Below are 17,465 nucleotides of genomic sequence, written 5' to 3'. Positions count from 1 at the left end.
ACAATTTCTTGACTATCCCTTGGATCTGAAGCAGAAACATTCTACATCCTTGACGTGGTCACAGTTATCAACCACTTCTAGCGCCTATCAGGTAATCTTACTAGGCTAATCCGCTACATACTTGTTTTATGCATGTCAAGTAATAGTTTTATTCTATCGTGTAATTATTTTACTGAATGTTTGGTTAGTGCTTTCCAATTGATATACACCTTAGTTATCGTCCACTGGTGTTTGTTTTCAGTTATAATTAGTGTTATCCATACTAATGCAAGTACTGTCTTTCAGGGAGATGCTGAAGCGTCCGCCACATCTACAACATTTCTAGATGTTCTTCACCAGCAGGAGGTATGGATACTGACAGCTCCATCGTTTGATTGTTCTACACAATGTTTCATTCGTGGTTAGCCGTTGATATGTACCTGTGCTGTCGTCCCCAGGTGTGTGTTATGTTTTCACTATTGTAATCCTCACTAATGCAAGTACAATGTTTCAGGCAGTTGATGGAGCGTCAACCCCTGCACTTGATGCAGAGCCTGACATTCAAGTAATTCCAGGGGAAGTGGAAGCGGGACCATGTGTATACGAATCTGCGCAACAGCTTTCGGAAGTGCGCACTACATTTGCAACATCCATAGCTATTCTTCAGCAGCACGAGGTATGGATACTGACAGCTCCATCATGCGTGATCATATAACGTGATTCCATTTGCTATACTTTCTTCCCTATTAACGCAAGTGCTGTGTTTCAGGGAGACGACGGAGCTTCCACTCCAATCACAACATCCCATTTTGATGATGCAGATGTAAAGGAATTGGAGAAATAAGTCGATGAAATCTGCATACTTATATTTTCCTTTATTGTTTTAGACAATGCATCATTTGTGGTTATCTCTTTATATGTACCTGTGCGGTCGACCCCAAGTGTGTGTTATGTTTCCAATATTAAAAAGCATACTAATGCAAGTACTGTGTTTCAGGGAGATGCGGATGCCTCCTCTCCAATACAACCATTAATGGCAGTCCATGCAGAGCCAGAGGTATGGATACTGACAGCTCCATCGAAATAGATCATCACTGGTCGAATACTTGTCGTTTGATTGTTGCACACAATGTTTAAATCGTGTTTGGCTATTGAGATGTACCTGTGTGTTCGTCCTCACGTGTGTTTTATGCTAACAATATTTTGATACATAGTAATGAAAGAACTATGTTTCAGGGAGACGATGGAGCCTCATTCCGTGCGGTCTATGTGGATACAGAAAATATAGTCGTTGCAGCGCAAGAGGAAGGGAGGACATGCGGAAACGAATCGGAGCTACAGCGTGCAGATGTTGAAGGTCGAGTCAAAAAAGTTGCAAAGAAAAAAAAACAAAAAAAGGTTAGTTACAAACAGTTCATAACTTTAAAAAAATGTTTGTGCTGGGGACTATTTTATGTTTTTTTCCAGTCAATTGGACTACACTTTATCTTGTGTTTAAACTGAACATCCCTTTTCCAATCTCTCCTCCAGTTACCCGTGGGTGTCAGAACTATACATACACAGACAGTGAAGCGAATGAGAGATGTTGCTTGCCAGACCATGTACACTATGGAGGAACTATTAATTGAGGCGAGGCGTGTTCAGGCTCGAGATGCTCATGTCCAATGGCCAGAACATGAATTAACTGTGTTTGGAGACTACAGCAAAGTTGCATTGGACCATTGCTACAGTGTGACCGCACCACCACAAGAAGATGTTATTGAATGTATTGAAGATAGCTCTGAAGTAGTTGCAGATCAATTCACACAATCTACACCCGGCAAAAATTTGCCACCCAAAAACCTGTCGACATTGTTGTGTTCTCCCATCAATGTTGAAGTAATAGATGTCGAAATGACAGAGAATGAACCAGCCGCAGCATCCATAGACGCATCAGAACTTGATATCAGCGATATTACTTTCCAATGTGTTGTAATCTCCACAACGTCACAGGCCGAAACAACGTTGACGCAGGATGACAGTCTAATGAAAGAGAGCAAATACATTGTATTCGACAGTTGTTTGATGGAAATTATAAGTATGCTGAAATGTGTGCATTCCATTAGAGGGAAAGTATGTGGGAAGCCATTGATTAATTTGACTCGTCAAATAAAAGGCAGTAACGTCAAAATAAATGCCGCCTGTAGATTAAATGATAGGTTCTCATGGTCTGCACAACCGATGCTGGGGAAACTGCCAGCAGGCAATCTACTGTGTGCAGCTGCATCACTTTTTAGTGGTTCCAGTTTTAGAAAGTTAGAGGCTTTCTTTCAGTTTGTGGGACTCCATTTCATTTCTAAATCGCTGTACTACATATGCCAACGTGATTATCTGTTTCCAGCCATTAGTGATGCTTGGAAAATTGAACAATTGTCTCTAGCAAGTACATTCGAAGGCAAACGATTCAGGCTAGCCAGCGATGGACAGTGCGACAGCCCTGGATTTTCTGCCAAGTACTGCACCTACCACTTTCAGGACATGGATAGTAAGAAAATTGTGAGTTCGGTGGTCGTGCAGGTAACACAATGTACATCATCAGTGGCCATGGAGAAACTAGGATTTATAAAATCAGTGGAATATCTACAATCAAGGGGAATGCACATCGACCTCATAGCCACGGATAGACACGTTTCAATTGCCAAGACAATGAGAGAGCAGTTCCCACATATTAAACATCAATTTGACGTATGGCATCTTGCTAAATTAATCAGTAAGAAAATCTCAGCTGCAGGGAAAAAAAGGTTTTGAAAGTATTTTGCAGTGGTCCCATTCTATCACCAACCATCTTTGGTGGAGCTCAAAAACTTGTGAAGGGTCAGTGGAAATACTACTTGAAAAAGATGCACCACTGTACCAACGTTCACCGCTGGACAGCAAATCGACATTTCCACCAATGTGAACATGGCCCTTTGTCCCCAGAGGAGGCACGGAAGAAGAAGTGGTTGATTCCATCTTCAACGACACACAAAGCCATTGAGAAGATGGTTTTCGACAAAACTCCATCAAGAGATTTGAGAGGACTGACAGAATTCTGTCACACAGGAGATTTGGAGGTGTTCCACAATATGTGCCTAAAGTACAGGCCAAAGCGCTTGCATTTTAGCTTTCAGGGCATGAAACATCGCACTTTGCTAGCGGTCTTGGCCCATAACAGCAATGTCGGACGTGAACAATCTAGGACTAGGGGTAAAGTAAGGATGCCTCGCTACACTAAGGTGTTTTCAAAACGAAGTAAGCAGTGGGTGATCAAACCAGTCTATGATGAAATGCAGTTCGACTTTGTGAAAGGCCTTATTGTTGCTGTGTTAGCGAAGCACAGATATGGAATTTTGGACGTTTCTGTGCAGAGCAGTGATCCATTGCCACCGAACATTGCGACTGTGCCATGCCCACCCGAAGCACAGCTGGTTGTGAAGTACAAATCCCGGTTTAAATAATTTTTGTAAATAAATGTTATTGTACAGTGTACCTGTAACCCTAACCCCTACCTTCACCATCATGGGTGGCGAACAAGCTGGGTATCATCTTTGAATTCTCTCTATTCACCTCATATATGTGTATGTATATATTTTTCTCATGTCTCATCTCATGTAAATGTAAATGCTGCGCACTGTTGCGCATTGTTAACGGAGGGGAGGCTTGCGTATTGCAAATAATAAAACAAACAAACAAACAATAAATCTCACTTTAACTCAACTCCTGTGGTACTTTATACTTTCCCTGACCTTCCGCCAAAAATTAAATGTCTCAATTTGGGCTGCAAAGCTCGCAGACAACGGGGACAAAATTGGGGTACTTAGAACGCGCCAAGCGGACCGTGGCATTTGGGAGAGAAGCCAGTTCGCATTTGCACATTAAGGCGCACTACATAGAGGGATTCTAAACTTCAAGTTCTCACAGATGCCTATACTATGTGATGTTGCAAATAAAGAATGCAAAGGACAGCGGCTTCGATTTTCAGCTCGCGCCCAGATGAGGCCCACAAGTCGCACTGGAAGTATAAGGGTCTATTGTTTTTTGACCTTGAGACAGGGACCATGCCGAAAGAACTACATTTGAAGGGGGTGCGCAATAACGTAAGACGATAAAGCAGAAAATTCAGAAACTAGACCGAGTTTCATTTTAGTTCAGTATAAGAAAAATCGTTGTCAAGAGCACGGTCCGTTTTACAGACTGCATTACGAAGAGACACAATGGAAATTTCAAATATAATGTAAGTAAATCTTTACACGCTTTTATACCGGAATGAAGATTTAATGAATGGATGCATGAATAAATGAATGAAGAGCTAGGAAAAGCAAGGAAAACGTGTTCGTAGCGGGCACATGGGCATGCAGGTCCACTGGTCTCACCGATCTCGGTCCTTGGCCCAGCCACTTTTCCCTGCACTGCCTACCTGCACTACGGGACTGTCTCTGTATCCTTCAGCCCCTTCTCCCGGCATTTACCTTGCACTTGCCAACAGCTGGCCCTATTATTTAATTTGTATTCAACTAACCATGTACAGCACTTTTACCCCTCCTCCCCCCTTCCCAATGCGCGATCAGAAAGACACCTGGCCTAGTAGGATCGTTGCCCTTGTTCCCCACCTGCCTCATCGCGCCTTGAAACACTGGAGTATAGGCGCGTTACAAATGCCATATCATATATCATATCATTCCTCACGCATGTAGACTAACTGTCGTTTATCATTGTGTGTTGGCCTCGATTTATTTCGTTACTTTTCGCGTTGATTTTAGAGCCGAACATACTCCATTGAACTATCCTTGCAAGCAAATAGTTTCTGATCGGCTGTAATAAATAAAATGAGTAATATTAATGAAGATCGGCTGGCGAGACTAATTATATTTTTTTTGTTTTCATAACAGGTATTTGCTCCCCTTCTGCTACTGCCATCGGTTTGAGACACCAGCAGACGTTTTCTTGGTGAGACACCTGCAGCTTTGTGTGAACAACTGGAGCACACTGACAATTTTATGGAACGATCGCCAAGGGCCCACATGCCCTTACGCTGTACTAGTGGCTAGAAGCAACATATCAACCTTTACGATGGACTAGTGCCTAGTTGATGCAACAGCCTTGCGGTTCACCTTGCTTCCAAAGTGCTTCTTTTAACGAAAAGCAACACCCTGTGTACCATTGCGGATACAGATAAAAGAAAATAAATGGCTTTCGGAGTTCATATGGCAATTGCTGAATATTCTCTAAACATTTAATGTCAAATAAATGTACTTTACCAAATGTACTGTGTTGCTGTTTGATTTTTAAGTACAGTTTCATATTCCGAATTGTGGCGCGCTGTGTTGTGAGATGGTCTGTGTTGGTTTCCGTGTTCTGTGTGGAGTCGCGTAGAAGACGACTGGGCGCGTTTGCCTACGCAGCACAGTAACGTCATGGAGAGAGGCGGGGAATATGAATGTTTGGATAATGTCAGGCTCAGGGGCGGGGGAATTGATTTAGTGCCGCAAAAGCAGGTCAGCCAGGGCGATGCGGCAAGTGATAGGATTATCACAAAATGGCGGCTCCCTGGTGCCTGTTTTCGCGTGCGTTTAATGGACGAAAACTCGGGTAAGGTCCATAGGAAAGTTTTCTAAAATCGAGCCACTTAGGCTTAAAAAAACATGGCCGACCCGTCGGGACAATAAAAAATTTTACTAGACCATGCCTTTAAGTGTGAGTGGGTGGACATTTCGTTGTTCGCCAGATTGCCCTACTTTATTTGAGCTGATAAATAAAGTAGCATTTTGCCCTATTCTTTGAGTCTGTCAGGTTATTTGGGTCTGAGATCATGATTGGTAATTCCATCGAACACATGAGATGGTTCAAGGTGCGAGTGCACACCACCCTTCAGAACTTTCTAGAAAAAACGTCTGTCCCAACATTCTATCATCACGGGGCAGCGGCTGCCTATGCAACACTCTTCCAGCCAACTTGCAGCAAGAAAGGTTTGCCAAATTCCTAGAGATGCTGAAAACACCCCACTTCATATACACGCTCTCGCTTCCAGGACACACTTCATAAGCTACTGCTTCTCAAGAACGACCACCAGTTTTGCTCTTCCCCTTCTGCTTAATTTTGCACCGGGTTCCTCCAGACTTCTACTTGTGTATGAGCGCGATATAAATAAAATATTTCATTTTCATTTCATTACCCCTACCTTTTAACCCAGTGCTTCCTGGAATGCTCTTGCCCACCTCCAGCACTCGCACCCTCTGTTATGAATAGCTCACACTCCTCCACTTGCTCCCTTCCCCCCAGCTCTTGCTCCAGTATCAATTTCCCTCCCTGTCTTGTGTCCCCCCCATACCTTCTTGGAGTGCTACAAAATGATTTTGTATTGCAGTTGGTGCTGTATAAATAAACCGTTCTAGAAAACTGTCTTCCAAGAGAACAGTCACATACAGTTTGTGATGTCAAAACTAAGCAGCCCGTTATGATGTAGGGAATGGTAAGTAGTCAAGTGAGGACTTTCCTTTGTGAAAATGAACTGAAGTGGTCTTGCAATTGAGACTTCAACCAGTGTACAGAATGTCTCTTTGGCATCATTGGCAGAGTGCAAAGGCATGCCTGCTCTCCATCTAACAGCTCCACTTGGGTTTACGATTATTCTGCACACCACAGATCTGTAAGGGCAATGATTTCTAGAACTGGCATGAGCGATAGCACATCCCCTTCCAAAAACATACATGTGCAGTTTTTGGAGTGCATGGTTTCCAGTGGCAGTGGGTTATGCATTTAGATTGATGGACGAAGAGTCCTCCATCTGTTCTAAGTTGGTATTATACTGCACAGGATCCCTTTCACCCGCTTGGGTTTTTCGGAACATTGTCATGAGCTTCCTCAGCTCCCTCAATACCCCCCCTAACCGGTACGGCCTTTTCCCTACCTTTGGTAGCTTCTCCGCTCCTGCCTCGTTCAGCATTCTTCTCGTGGCTCTGCAACTCCAGCGTGTCTCTCTTGCCTTCGGCTGCCCAGTCTGTCTCCGCTGGTCTGACTGCCTGTGTCTCTGCCACCGCTCAGGTCCGCCTTGCTAAGACCTCTCAGGCGAGTGTGGCGGTTCTGGGCCTCCACTCTTCAGGTTCCTCTGTATGGGACCAGCATCTCCTTCCCTGCCTCTCCAGGGCTAGCTGTTCGACCCCAGTGTGAGTCCTCCTTCCCTTTTTACCATCAGCCTTGCCTTTGGGCAGCTGTACTGCGTGTGTTGGTTCCACGTGGGCCCTCACCTCCTTGCTTCATCTTCCTCGTGACAGTGATATTTTGCATCAGGCTTGGGTGAGTCTCCCTCTTCCTCATCCGTCTTTTTAAGGATGTCCTCTGTTAAACCATCACAAATCGTGGTGTGTAGGATGAGAGGGACTTGAGTGGGGGTTAAGGAAGGTGGGGACACCAAGGGGGTGAATGAATACTGTGTTCTCCCAGGGCCATCCTCACCAATCCCATGGAAGGATTTCCCCTGCCATGAGATCCACCCACTGAGTGCCATCCCTGGTCTCATGGAAAAGGGCCCCCCCATGGAAGATGTGACAATACCCTCGATTCGTCACAATAAATATGTATGTGCTGTATGCTTAGTGCATGTGAATCCTGCATGGGTGTGAGTGAGTGTGCGGCACATGTGTGTTGTGTCTGTGAATGAATGAAGGATAATGCATTGTGTTTGTTCTGGTTGCGCCGTCAGTGTGTGGAGAATGGAGTGTGAGAAGGTTTGTTATGTTGTACCTTCTCGGTGCGTGTGTGAGAGTCAGAAGTTTATACTCGGGTGTGACCGGGTGAATGGATATGAATGGTTGAGAGTGCGAGCAAGAGGTGCTGGGGACAAGCCGCAGGTGTGACATTTGTTTACTTTAATAATTTGTATAGCGCAGACCTTGGACCCATAGGCATGAGGGCGATTGACAAGCAAAAAGCCGATAAAGATCATATCCGGCAACCTACTAGTATGGAGAGGCACTCAGGGGAGGCTTGGAGAAAGGTCATACAAACAACCATGTCTTTAATTGTCTCTTGAATAGCTCTAGTTTGTTTCTGGAATCTAAGATCAGACGGAAGGTCATTCATGGCCTTAGGAGCGGCAATAGAGAAAGCCCCTCTTTCTGTCTTCTTGGTTCTACAATCAATAGACATTTCTGGTTATTAGATCTAAGAGATCTGCTGGAGACATTTTCAACAATGAGATCCTGCAGATGGCGAGGCATGGTACCCAGGGTACATTTAAACGTAATCACTAAGAGGCGATAGCGAATACGGGCCTCAACCGGGAGCCAATGCAAAGCTTTTCTGGCCTCCGAGACGTGGTCCCATCTAGATAGGCCAACAACCACCCTAACAGCCTCATTCTGAATAACTTGTACTCTGCTCACTTCCGATTTGCTAAGAGGCTGCAGCAATAATCCAATTTTTGCACCTACAATCGCTCTAGCTATAGTCTCGGCATTCGCTTGTGTTATGAGGGGTCGAAGGTGAGCAAGAAGTTTAATATAGTATGTAGCTGCCTACTATACAGGCATCAATAAGAAAGCAAGCATGACCATCGTTATATTACATGGCTAGATTGGCATTCTGGTGCAGCCAGTCTAGCCCTTTCTTACTGCGTCACTGTCATATTTTGTACTTGGGGGGGCGGGGAAGGGCATGCAGTTCTCTAACTTAAAGGGCTGCGTTGGAGGGACATAATTCGGCGCTACTACTACAAAGACCTCAGGATGGCAGCTCACTCATGGATTGTCTGCCGCAGTGTTCTCCAGAGGCAGTGATGTTTTTCACCTGATTGTTGGGGTTCCCCTTATCTGCATTTCACCCCCCCCCGCCCCTCCTGCCCCCACTTAATACTCCCTTGCGAAGGGGATGGGAGGGGGGATATCCTCCAAAAAATGGCCATTATCAGCACTAGTTTTGAGTTATAACTAAATAAATGCTTTGACAACTGCAGTATTATAACGCGCAATAACATGTTTAAAAACAAATGCACGCAAAATGCACTTCTAAGGTAGGACAGTGCTTTTAACTTGAGAAGAGGGCAGATAAGTTCAGGAAGCCTGGTAAGAAAGAAGCCTCTAACAGTGGGAGAGCCGTGTGGAGTCACACGCAAGCTGTGACTTCCTAACCCACGGGCAGCACGGGCGGGTGGCCGGCAGGCTGGCCGCTGAATGCCAAACTCGACTGTCAAGCTTAGCTGCCCATTGCCGATTGCCCGAGCATTTGTATTTCAATCTCATTTAAAGAATTGGGCGAGACAGCCTCTGCTTTGCCAGCCGTCGCGTTCTCAAAAGTCATTCTAAAGCCTGTGCCGGAGAAGTGAAAAATGCAAACTGCACATTCTGAAGTGCACTATTGATTGCTTCTGCGAACGAGATTGGGCGATTGCTCTGCAGGGGCCGCGCAGACGGATGGGCTTTCCCGGCCAAAAACGAGTTTTTTTCCCCACAACGAAAAGCAGGCGGGAAATTGTATCTGCAGGCGCTCTGGAGCTTGAAAATAAATACGCAGCAGCCGCTAAATACAAAGCGGACACGATGACTGGCTAGAGTCTGACAGGCAGCCGTGCATAAAAGGCCTAGCACGCAGCTATCGGCAATGCACAGCAAGAATTAAGTGAGCACAGCCACAGGTCGGCAGGAGTTTTTGGGCTTCACCAGTGGTTGAAGTGTATGAAAAGAAATAGTGGAACTATGTTCCCTGTTGGCCTGTCCTGCTCCCCACAAACCCCATCACCACGCGCAATCCATACCCCCAAACAGTCATGATCGTCCTGGGAGGATAGCTTAACGGCCAGGTGCGCGTCTTGGAAGCAAGACGACACGAAGCGACACAGGTTCGATCCCGGGTCCGCGCTTAGAAACATCTGGTTGTTTAAGAGGGTTATAAATACGTAACTAAGACAAAAAAAAAAGCAATTATGCAACAAAAAAAACGAACAATTCCTGTAACAGCGCCTCAATACCCACAGGCTGTGTGAACGCTTTAAAAATGCAAAATAAATAAAAATAAAAATGCTGTTAAAGGGACAGTGCAGTGCACTGAAGTGAAGTTTCAACTTCTTCCTACACTTATTTAAAACAAAACCATTCGGGACCCGTTTCTTTTTTTAAATAAAGGTATAGGAAGAGTAACACTTTTTTTTTGTTTTTTAAAGGAGAGGAGCACTGCTCCCGCCCAATTCAACCACTGGGCTTCACAAATTGCTGCATCATTATAACTTTGAACATTGGGACGGTATGGGTCCAAGCCTGCAGACCCGGTGAACTCACACAGAAATCACCTTATGGAAGGTGACGTAGTTCTGCTGCCTGTGGTTGGAGCGGTATGGTCTATTCTCGATTTCCCCGATTTTGAAGACATTTTGTGGTCGTAGACAAAATATTGTGAGTGCTCAGAAAAAGGCTACATTTCGGTATGACGCACTATATAAATTACTGGACATTTACATTGTCAATATGTCCTCTGAATGCCAATTCCCTTCACCCCAACAGCTCCAAGTATGCCACATTATTTGGTACTTTTTTGGAGCGTGAACTTTCATGCGAGAGAGACCAGGAACCAGTCCAGGTCGGAGAGTGTTTGAACAAGTGTTTCTCCTCAAAACATAGAAATTTGACATTAAACTTGAGGGCCTGTGGAAGTCCAACATATCAATGTACTCTACTAGGACTACACCTGAAATCACTTCCAACTGAACAGAAGGACAGTACATACATTCTTTGTTTATAAAAAAATTATTTTATGGTCAGATAATATGAAAACACGTCCCTTTCATGGCTGTTGGTCTAATACGGTGCGGCCAGCCCAGAACGCACATTTCCACTGCTTAGTATGTAATGTTGCGGGTTACTCGGCACCTTCAGACTATACTGAAGCGTATTACTAGATAGGGAAAAGGTACGTACAATTTTCCGGTCGTAGGACTCCCCGCTGCTGTAGGTAGTGGCCAGCGTGGACGCGCATTCCTCCAAGTACCACGGCTTCTTTCCACTCTCTGCCGTGCTGCTGATGGAGATGGTGTAGATGCTGTTCGTGTAGCCGTCGCACGAGCAATGATCCCGACTCCTCCCGCCATTTCCTGAAGCCCACACAAAAACTGATCCGAGGCCTCTGCGTCCCTGGAGAAAAGAAACCAGAACAGAAACATCAGGATTCATTGTGTTGAGGCAAACTCTAGTAAAACAAGGAATACTACAAAATCCAGGGGTCAAGTCCTAATAACTAAAGTGGGGGGACTCATCAACAAACCCAATCGATGTGACATCGCCAGAAATGTGCATATCAAGGAGAAATATGCACATTTAATTAAATTGGCTTTGCATAACCACCTAAATTGAACAGTACGAATGGCATTTGCCTTGCATAAAGTCAACTCAAACACAAAACAAAGACAGGATATTTTCGTCCAATACTGTTTTTGAAAACATTAAAAGGTGTGCATGTTTTAAGTTCCAAGAACAAATACAAATGTTTGCCCTGGGACTTGCAGTACCAAAATGGGAGATTTCAGCTTTAGTTGTTTGTTATATTTAATCAGGTTATATAGTGCAGCGGCGAAGTCTCTGGCCTACAAACCTGATGACTGCGGTTTGATCCCTGTGGTCGGTTTTAAGTCAAAAAGGACATCCAATGTTTTTCTTTTAGCTAGGGGGGACTCAGTCCCCCCCTCTAAATAAAGTGGGTGGACCCCGTCCCCCCGCGTGTACCCTCGACTTGAGCCCTGAAAATGACAATGTTTCGACCTGTAAATCAAACCCTATCAGAACATATTTGGGAACAGCAAAATCCCTATATGGCCATCTGATGTGGAGCTACGCTTGTTGACCCATTGACTTGCAAAATCCAGCCAGGATTTGAGGATGGCTACAGCGAGTACATATGAGGATGCTTGAATAGATGTCAGTGTCGATTATTTGCATTCTGTCAATCAGAAAACCTGCCAGGAAATGTCCGACTCACCAAGTCGGAGATCCTAGGCCTACACTGCAAAATGGAATGTTATCGGAAGGTCAGAGACTGCATATTACACAAGACTTACTAACCATTTCAGGAGGAAAGACAATCCATACGTTAAACAATTGCCTTAAAAAAAAAAACAACTTGTGCGCACACACCTCTGCCAATCAAAGTTCATAACAGAGGAGGAGCTTGGAACTCTGACTTTCTTTGCTGCCCTTCAGTAATAGTCATGGGAGGGAAATTCAAACCACTCAGATAAAGAGACTGCCATTATAGAAAGGGAAGGAGAGATCAAGGTTCAAAATGCCTGTGGGTGGCGACTAGGAAGATAACAGCATTGCATTTAAAAGTAAATGCAAAATCTGACTAGACAAAAGAAATTGCTGCAACTTCCAGTATTAATGAAACGGCTCAACAGAAAAGGCACCCAAGACCATGCACGAAAACAGGCAGGGGCCAATTCTCAAAAAGAGCAGAAAAGTCCAAAAAGAAGTATTTTTCATTTTTTTCCAGTAGTTTCAGAAATGTGCAGGTCACCTTATTCTCAAAGGTGACCTGCACATTTCAGGGGGCTGGACAGTGGTGCAAATGATGGACTGTATAGCCCGTTGCATGCACTCGTGCGAGAGCCCCACAGAATACATTGGGCCTCATTACGAGTCCGGCGGTAACCGAGGTGGTAAAACCGGCTGGTTACCGCTGGACTCGTATTACCATTCCGCCCCCGTGATTCCCGGAATTACCGGGGCATTACAACCCTGGTTTGCCGGGAATCACGGAGGCGGAATGGTGTTAATCCCCATTCCCATTGAGTCCTATGGGACTCAATGGGAATGGGGATCATGGAAACACCGGCAGCATCTCGTAATGCTGCCGGTGTTTCCTCGTCCGCCTGCATGCGGGCGGTGTTAAACCCGTCAGGTCATCACCTCCCGCCTGCAGGAGTTGTGATCGCCCGGCATGGAAACAACGGTGGCGGCGGGTTTTACCATACCGGGCGATTTGTAATGAGGCCCATTGACTTCATCCCCTTCTAATTACATGCATACAGTGGCGTCGCTAGGTGGGGATTGGGGAGGCCGGGGCCCCACTGTGAAACCCTGTGCCGCCCCCTTATGCTCCCCCACCTAAGACGAGCAGTGACCTTTTTCTCCCCCTACTTTTGTCTGTGCCCCCCTACTTTTGTCTTTGGCCCCCTCTGTGCCCCTCCTAAATTTGATTCCTGGCGACGCCACTGCATGCATAGAGCATTTATTTCCTGGGTGCAGCTCCGTCTCATCATTTTAAAGTTGTAAACCTCTGCTTACAGTTTTGACACCAGCAGCAGCCCTTGATCACGAATATTTTGTAAAACTAAAGGTCACAAATTAAAATAAAACGAGAACATTCTGTGAAGTCTTTTGCTGGGCCAACCAATCTTTCACTATTGCCATTAAACAAATGTCAGTGCACCCATGTGCATTTGCACATCAATCAGCTTTGCATGTGCCAGATTGTCCTCTTGTAGCACTGTTTTAACCACAATCATAATATGCATTGCACAAGAGGAGTGCATCACAAAGCACCTGCACAGAACTTTCATTCTATTCCCTGGACAGAGGTCCTAACATATGATCATGTGCACGTGGTTTTCACGGATGTGTGTGTTAATTTGATATTCCGGAATGGTTGCATGTTAGATGAACTTTTGGTGGTTTAATCACCAAACAATGGGCCTCATTACAAGCTTACTGGCACCCTTGTTTCTGGACTGCCACACGACGAGGCTGCCTGCCGGGGCCTCTTCGCCCAGCAGGGCGCAGCGGCCCTGGCAGGCAGGCAGAGCTGCCATGGAAGTACCAGCAGCGACGGTGCCTCCGAGTCCCCATTGCAATGGAGTGCTATGGGGCTCCATGGGAATGGGGACTTACATCTGCCGCCTGACTTCCCGCTCCGCCAGGACTTGTAATGACTCAGTGGATCTGGTGTTGAGGGGTCGACAGCAAAATGCCGGTCATACAAGCGGGTTTCTGCGGACCTCATAATGAGGCCCAATGACTTTGCATGTTAAGTATGTTCATATATAGCACATGTAGTATTCATATTCCTTGTAGGTCTTCCCTGATATTAATGTTATTAAGGTCACGGTTGGTGGCAGAATATCCTTTCCAGGGGTGCAGTAGTCCCATACCCGGCAGCACTGAAAAACAGACAAGGCAAAAAGGGGTGCACTTCGCAAACACAGCCATCTCGGGACGTATCGGATGTCAGTGCTTGGGGGTTAAAAATATGACTTTCTAAAAAAAAAAAATGATGTCATTTTAAATGATATTACAACATTCATTTTTCAAAGATCCCGAATGTTCTTTTGTAAAATATCTCCGCAGATTGCAAATCACCTTATTCTTAACAATTCTTTCCGCACCCTTCCCTTTCCAGGACACACACTAGGCAGGTCTTCTGGGTCACCCAACGTCACTTAGAAGCCAGAGGCACAGGCCAAGCCAAAAAAGGACTTTGGTTTAATGTACTTATATTTCAGGAACATGGTTTAGATAGCATTTGTGCAGATGTAAGCACTGAGATACAGGGTGTCATAAATAACTAATTGCATGGCCTTGAATTGGTTCCATGTAATAATGTTGCCACAAAAATCTCGCCATGCAAAAATATCACCGAAAAATGGCCATTTTTTTGTGGCGACATTATTGCATGGAACATGCGGGGGACAGCCCCGCAACTCCCAATTTTTTTTTGTCCCCGTCTCCATATATATATGGTCACCCATATAATATCGCCACAACCTTTTCCCGGCGATATTATTTACGGCGACCATATATATGGGCATAATATTACCTGATGCCCTTGAATTGATCTCTTTTGGAAAGATGAAGGGTTGAGACGGCCCTGCCCAGATTTGAACTTCTGACTGCTAGTTAAGATCTTAAACGCGAGTGCTAAGCTCACCCAGGCACAAGATAAATATAAAAGTTCTCGAGCATGAGCCAATCGTAACCGTAGTGGTTTTACGGCGCGGATGCTTTGCTTGAGAAAATTGCTATTGTGCTCCTGCTGGAGAGAAACAGTCTGTGGTGTGAGGACGAAGAAATGAAAACAGGGCAAGTGGCCCCGTTTCCAACCTTTTAATGTCATCTATCCTACTACACTACTACTACCTACATTACTACTACTCAGCCATGCACACTACTCTCCTCCTCCCACTACTACTATTCCTCCCCTTGCTACTACTATACTTTCCCCCGCTACTGCTACCACACTCCTACTCCACTCTGCCTCCCATGCTAATACTCCTCCCACACTAGTACTCCCTTTCACTCTGTATCAGCCTTCCCACTATCAAAGCTTACACTACCCACTCTACACACTTGCGCCACACACGCACACTGTCACTGCAACACCGTTATCACTTATCCAATGCCTCACTGGATACACAAATCTCCACAAGCCGCTTCTTCCTCCTTCATCCTGCTCGTCACTTGGCCAATCACCGCCACCTCATGTGACCTCACTACAACACCACACACACTTTCTGGTTACTGCCCACTGCTCAAATCTCCCTCCCTCTTCGAGGATTGGGCAACTCTCCCTGGCCAGTTTGGCTCCGTATGTCCCTCCAAGGAGGAGTATGTGTGGGGAACAGTCTTGATCATTTCAATTCTTCGATTTAGGATTTTAATTAATTTCATAAAAGGTTGAATTGGCACAGAATTAAGAGTTGTTTGCTGCAAAACCAAAAAGGTGTTAGCTGGTAAAACAGAAATAACTTGTTGGTGTTAGCAGGTTATCAGGCCAGGTCATCCAGAATATTTTTTTAAAAACGAACATTGCTACAACAGGAAAAAAGGGTAGCATGTCCATCGAAAAGTATGTCGACTCTCACTGCTTGTGGTTGGACTGGGCACTCCTAGCTTTACAGTACTGCACTGCAGAGTGAGGGGTGGAGGTGAGCGATATTTCTCCTAAAAGAATGATATTTGGTTTCAAAGAAGCCTTGAGATGCTTTAAGTATTGCTGTGCTTGATAAGAAAGGCACTGTCACGTGCATCATTAACTCTACATGTTGCAACAGGATCAGTACCCTAACCTTGTCAAGAGGGGATGGGAAGCCCTCACAGCCTGGAGTGGGAGGCCTACCAGGGAGAAATTCCGAGCCAGTCCTACCACAGAGGATGACAGAGTTCAGAGGGCCCCATCTCCTGTCTCTAAACCCCTCCCCTGTACGTGTCAGGGTGTTCATGTGCAGCCTATGTGATGTATCTGAGTCAGGAATGACATGGAGCAGGAACCAGGCTGACTCAGGTAAGTATAAAAGGAACAGGCTTTATTCTTCTTGGTTACATAGCATAGTCAATGAAAGGTAGGAGAGTAAGTAATAAGCCTCTGCCCTGGTTCCCAGTCTATCTCCAAGTCCCACCCGACACTCTCTGGAACCCCCATGCCTCCAACACTCTCAGCTCCACTTTAACATTCTATGAGGCCCTTTCATACACAAGCACTAGCTACAATCATACCAGGATACCACACATCCCCCTCAAACAAACTACAAGAAACAGAATACCCTCACCATCATGTTAGGATCACAATCAAAACAAACCAAAACACCTTCTACCCCTGCCTGCCACACCGAGGTCTCAGTGCTGCCACCACTGAGCGCATACCTTGCCACATGGACAATAAAAACTAAACTAGCACTAAACTTGATGTTGTTTTGGTGATCCTACAGAGTTGTTAGGGTCCAGGGATTTCTTTGGATTTTTTTTTTTTTTTAGATGCATATGACCTTGCATCTTGTTTCTTCTTTTCTTGAACTTTTTGGTGGTTTCTGGGATTGTTCTTGAGTTCTTCTTGATCAATTTCAGAAGCCTGGCAACGTGTCATCTGCAGCTGTGTTCACTTTGGGGTGTTTTGAAATGTTTTGAAGGGCTCATTTGTCTGGCCAACATTTGTAGCGATAGGCTTGTGGTGGTGGTTGTTTAGTGACAGCTGGTTGCCTTTCTTTATTGGTGTGAAGAGGTGAGTGATTGGTGATTTAGTGTGTCTGTGTTGTTTGAATTTTGGATTGGGTTTGACAGAGGTATGAGTTGTGACTGTGGTTTCTTGGTGACCCGGGTAGATTGCTGGGTTGTTAATATCTTGCGCAGTTACGACAGTACCTGGTTTTTCCCGGTTTTGGGAGTTAGTGCTCGGAAGTGGCAGTTCGAGGTTCCTTTGTGGCAGAGAGGAACGGAAGGAGCTTTGTGTTTGGTTGGTTTTGGTAGTGTTTTGGTTTGTTTGCTGAGGTGGGCGGTTAGTGCTCGAAAGTGGCAGTTCGAGGTTCCTTTGTGGCAGGGGGGAACGGAAGGTGATTTGTGATGTTTTGAATGGTTAGGACTGTTAGTTGTGGCGGCTGGGACTGTCGTAGGATGTTAGTTAAACCTGTTTGTTCAATCTCTGGGGTTAGCAGAACTCTGCTGAGAGTGAGGTGTGTCTTGCTGTTTTGAAAGATTGTGTTGTTCTTTATGCAAGAGGAG

At 45.2% G+C, this 17,465-nt stretch overlaps 1 protein-coding gene across 3 annotated transcripts in view; it reads right to left on the bottom strand.

Annotated features, from left to right (window-relative positions):
* PCSK5 (proprotein convertase subtilisin/kexin type 5) overlaps positions 1-17,465 on the bottom strand; it is a 1,619,480-nt gene that overhangs the window by 958,492 nt on the left and 643,523 nt on the right. For all 3 annotated transcript variants that reach the window (XM_069625842.1, XM_069625844.1, XM_069625843.1), the window contains exon 8: positions 10,902-11,114. In XM_069625842.1, the coding sequence (XP_069481943.1) occupies positions 10,902-11,114 (213 nt within the window). The remainder of the gene's footprint in view (positions 1-10,901; positions 11,115-17,465) is intronic.

The sequence above is a fragment of the Ambystoma mexicanum genome, chromosome 6p, assembly GCF_040938575.1.
Source record: "Ambystoma mexicanum isolate Mex_15411 chromosome 6p, UKY_AmexF1_1, whole genome shotgun sequence".
In the NCBI taxonomy this organism is placed as follows: Eukaryota; Metazoa; Chordata; class Amphibia; order Caudata; family Ambystomatidae; genus Ambystoma; species Ambystoma mexicanum.
The sequence above is the reverse complement of the archived record's forward strand: the minus strand, read 5'-3'. Positions and strand labels throughout refer to the sequence as shown.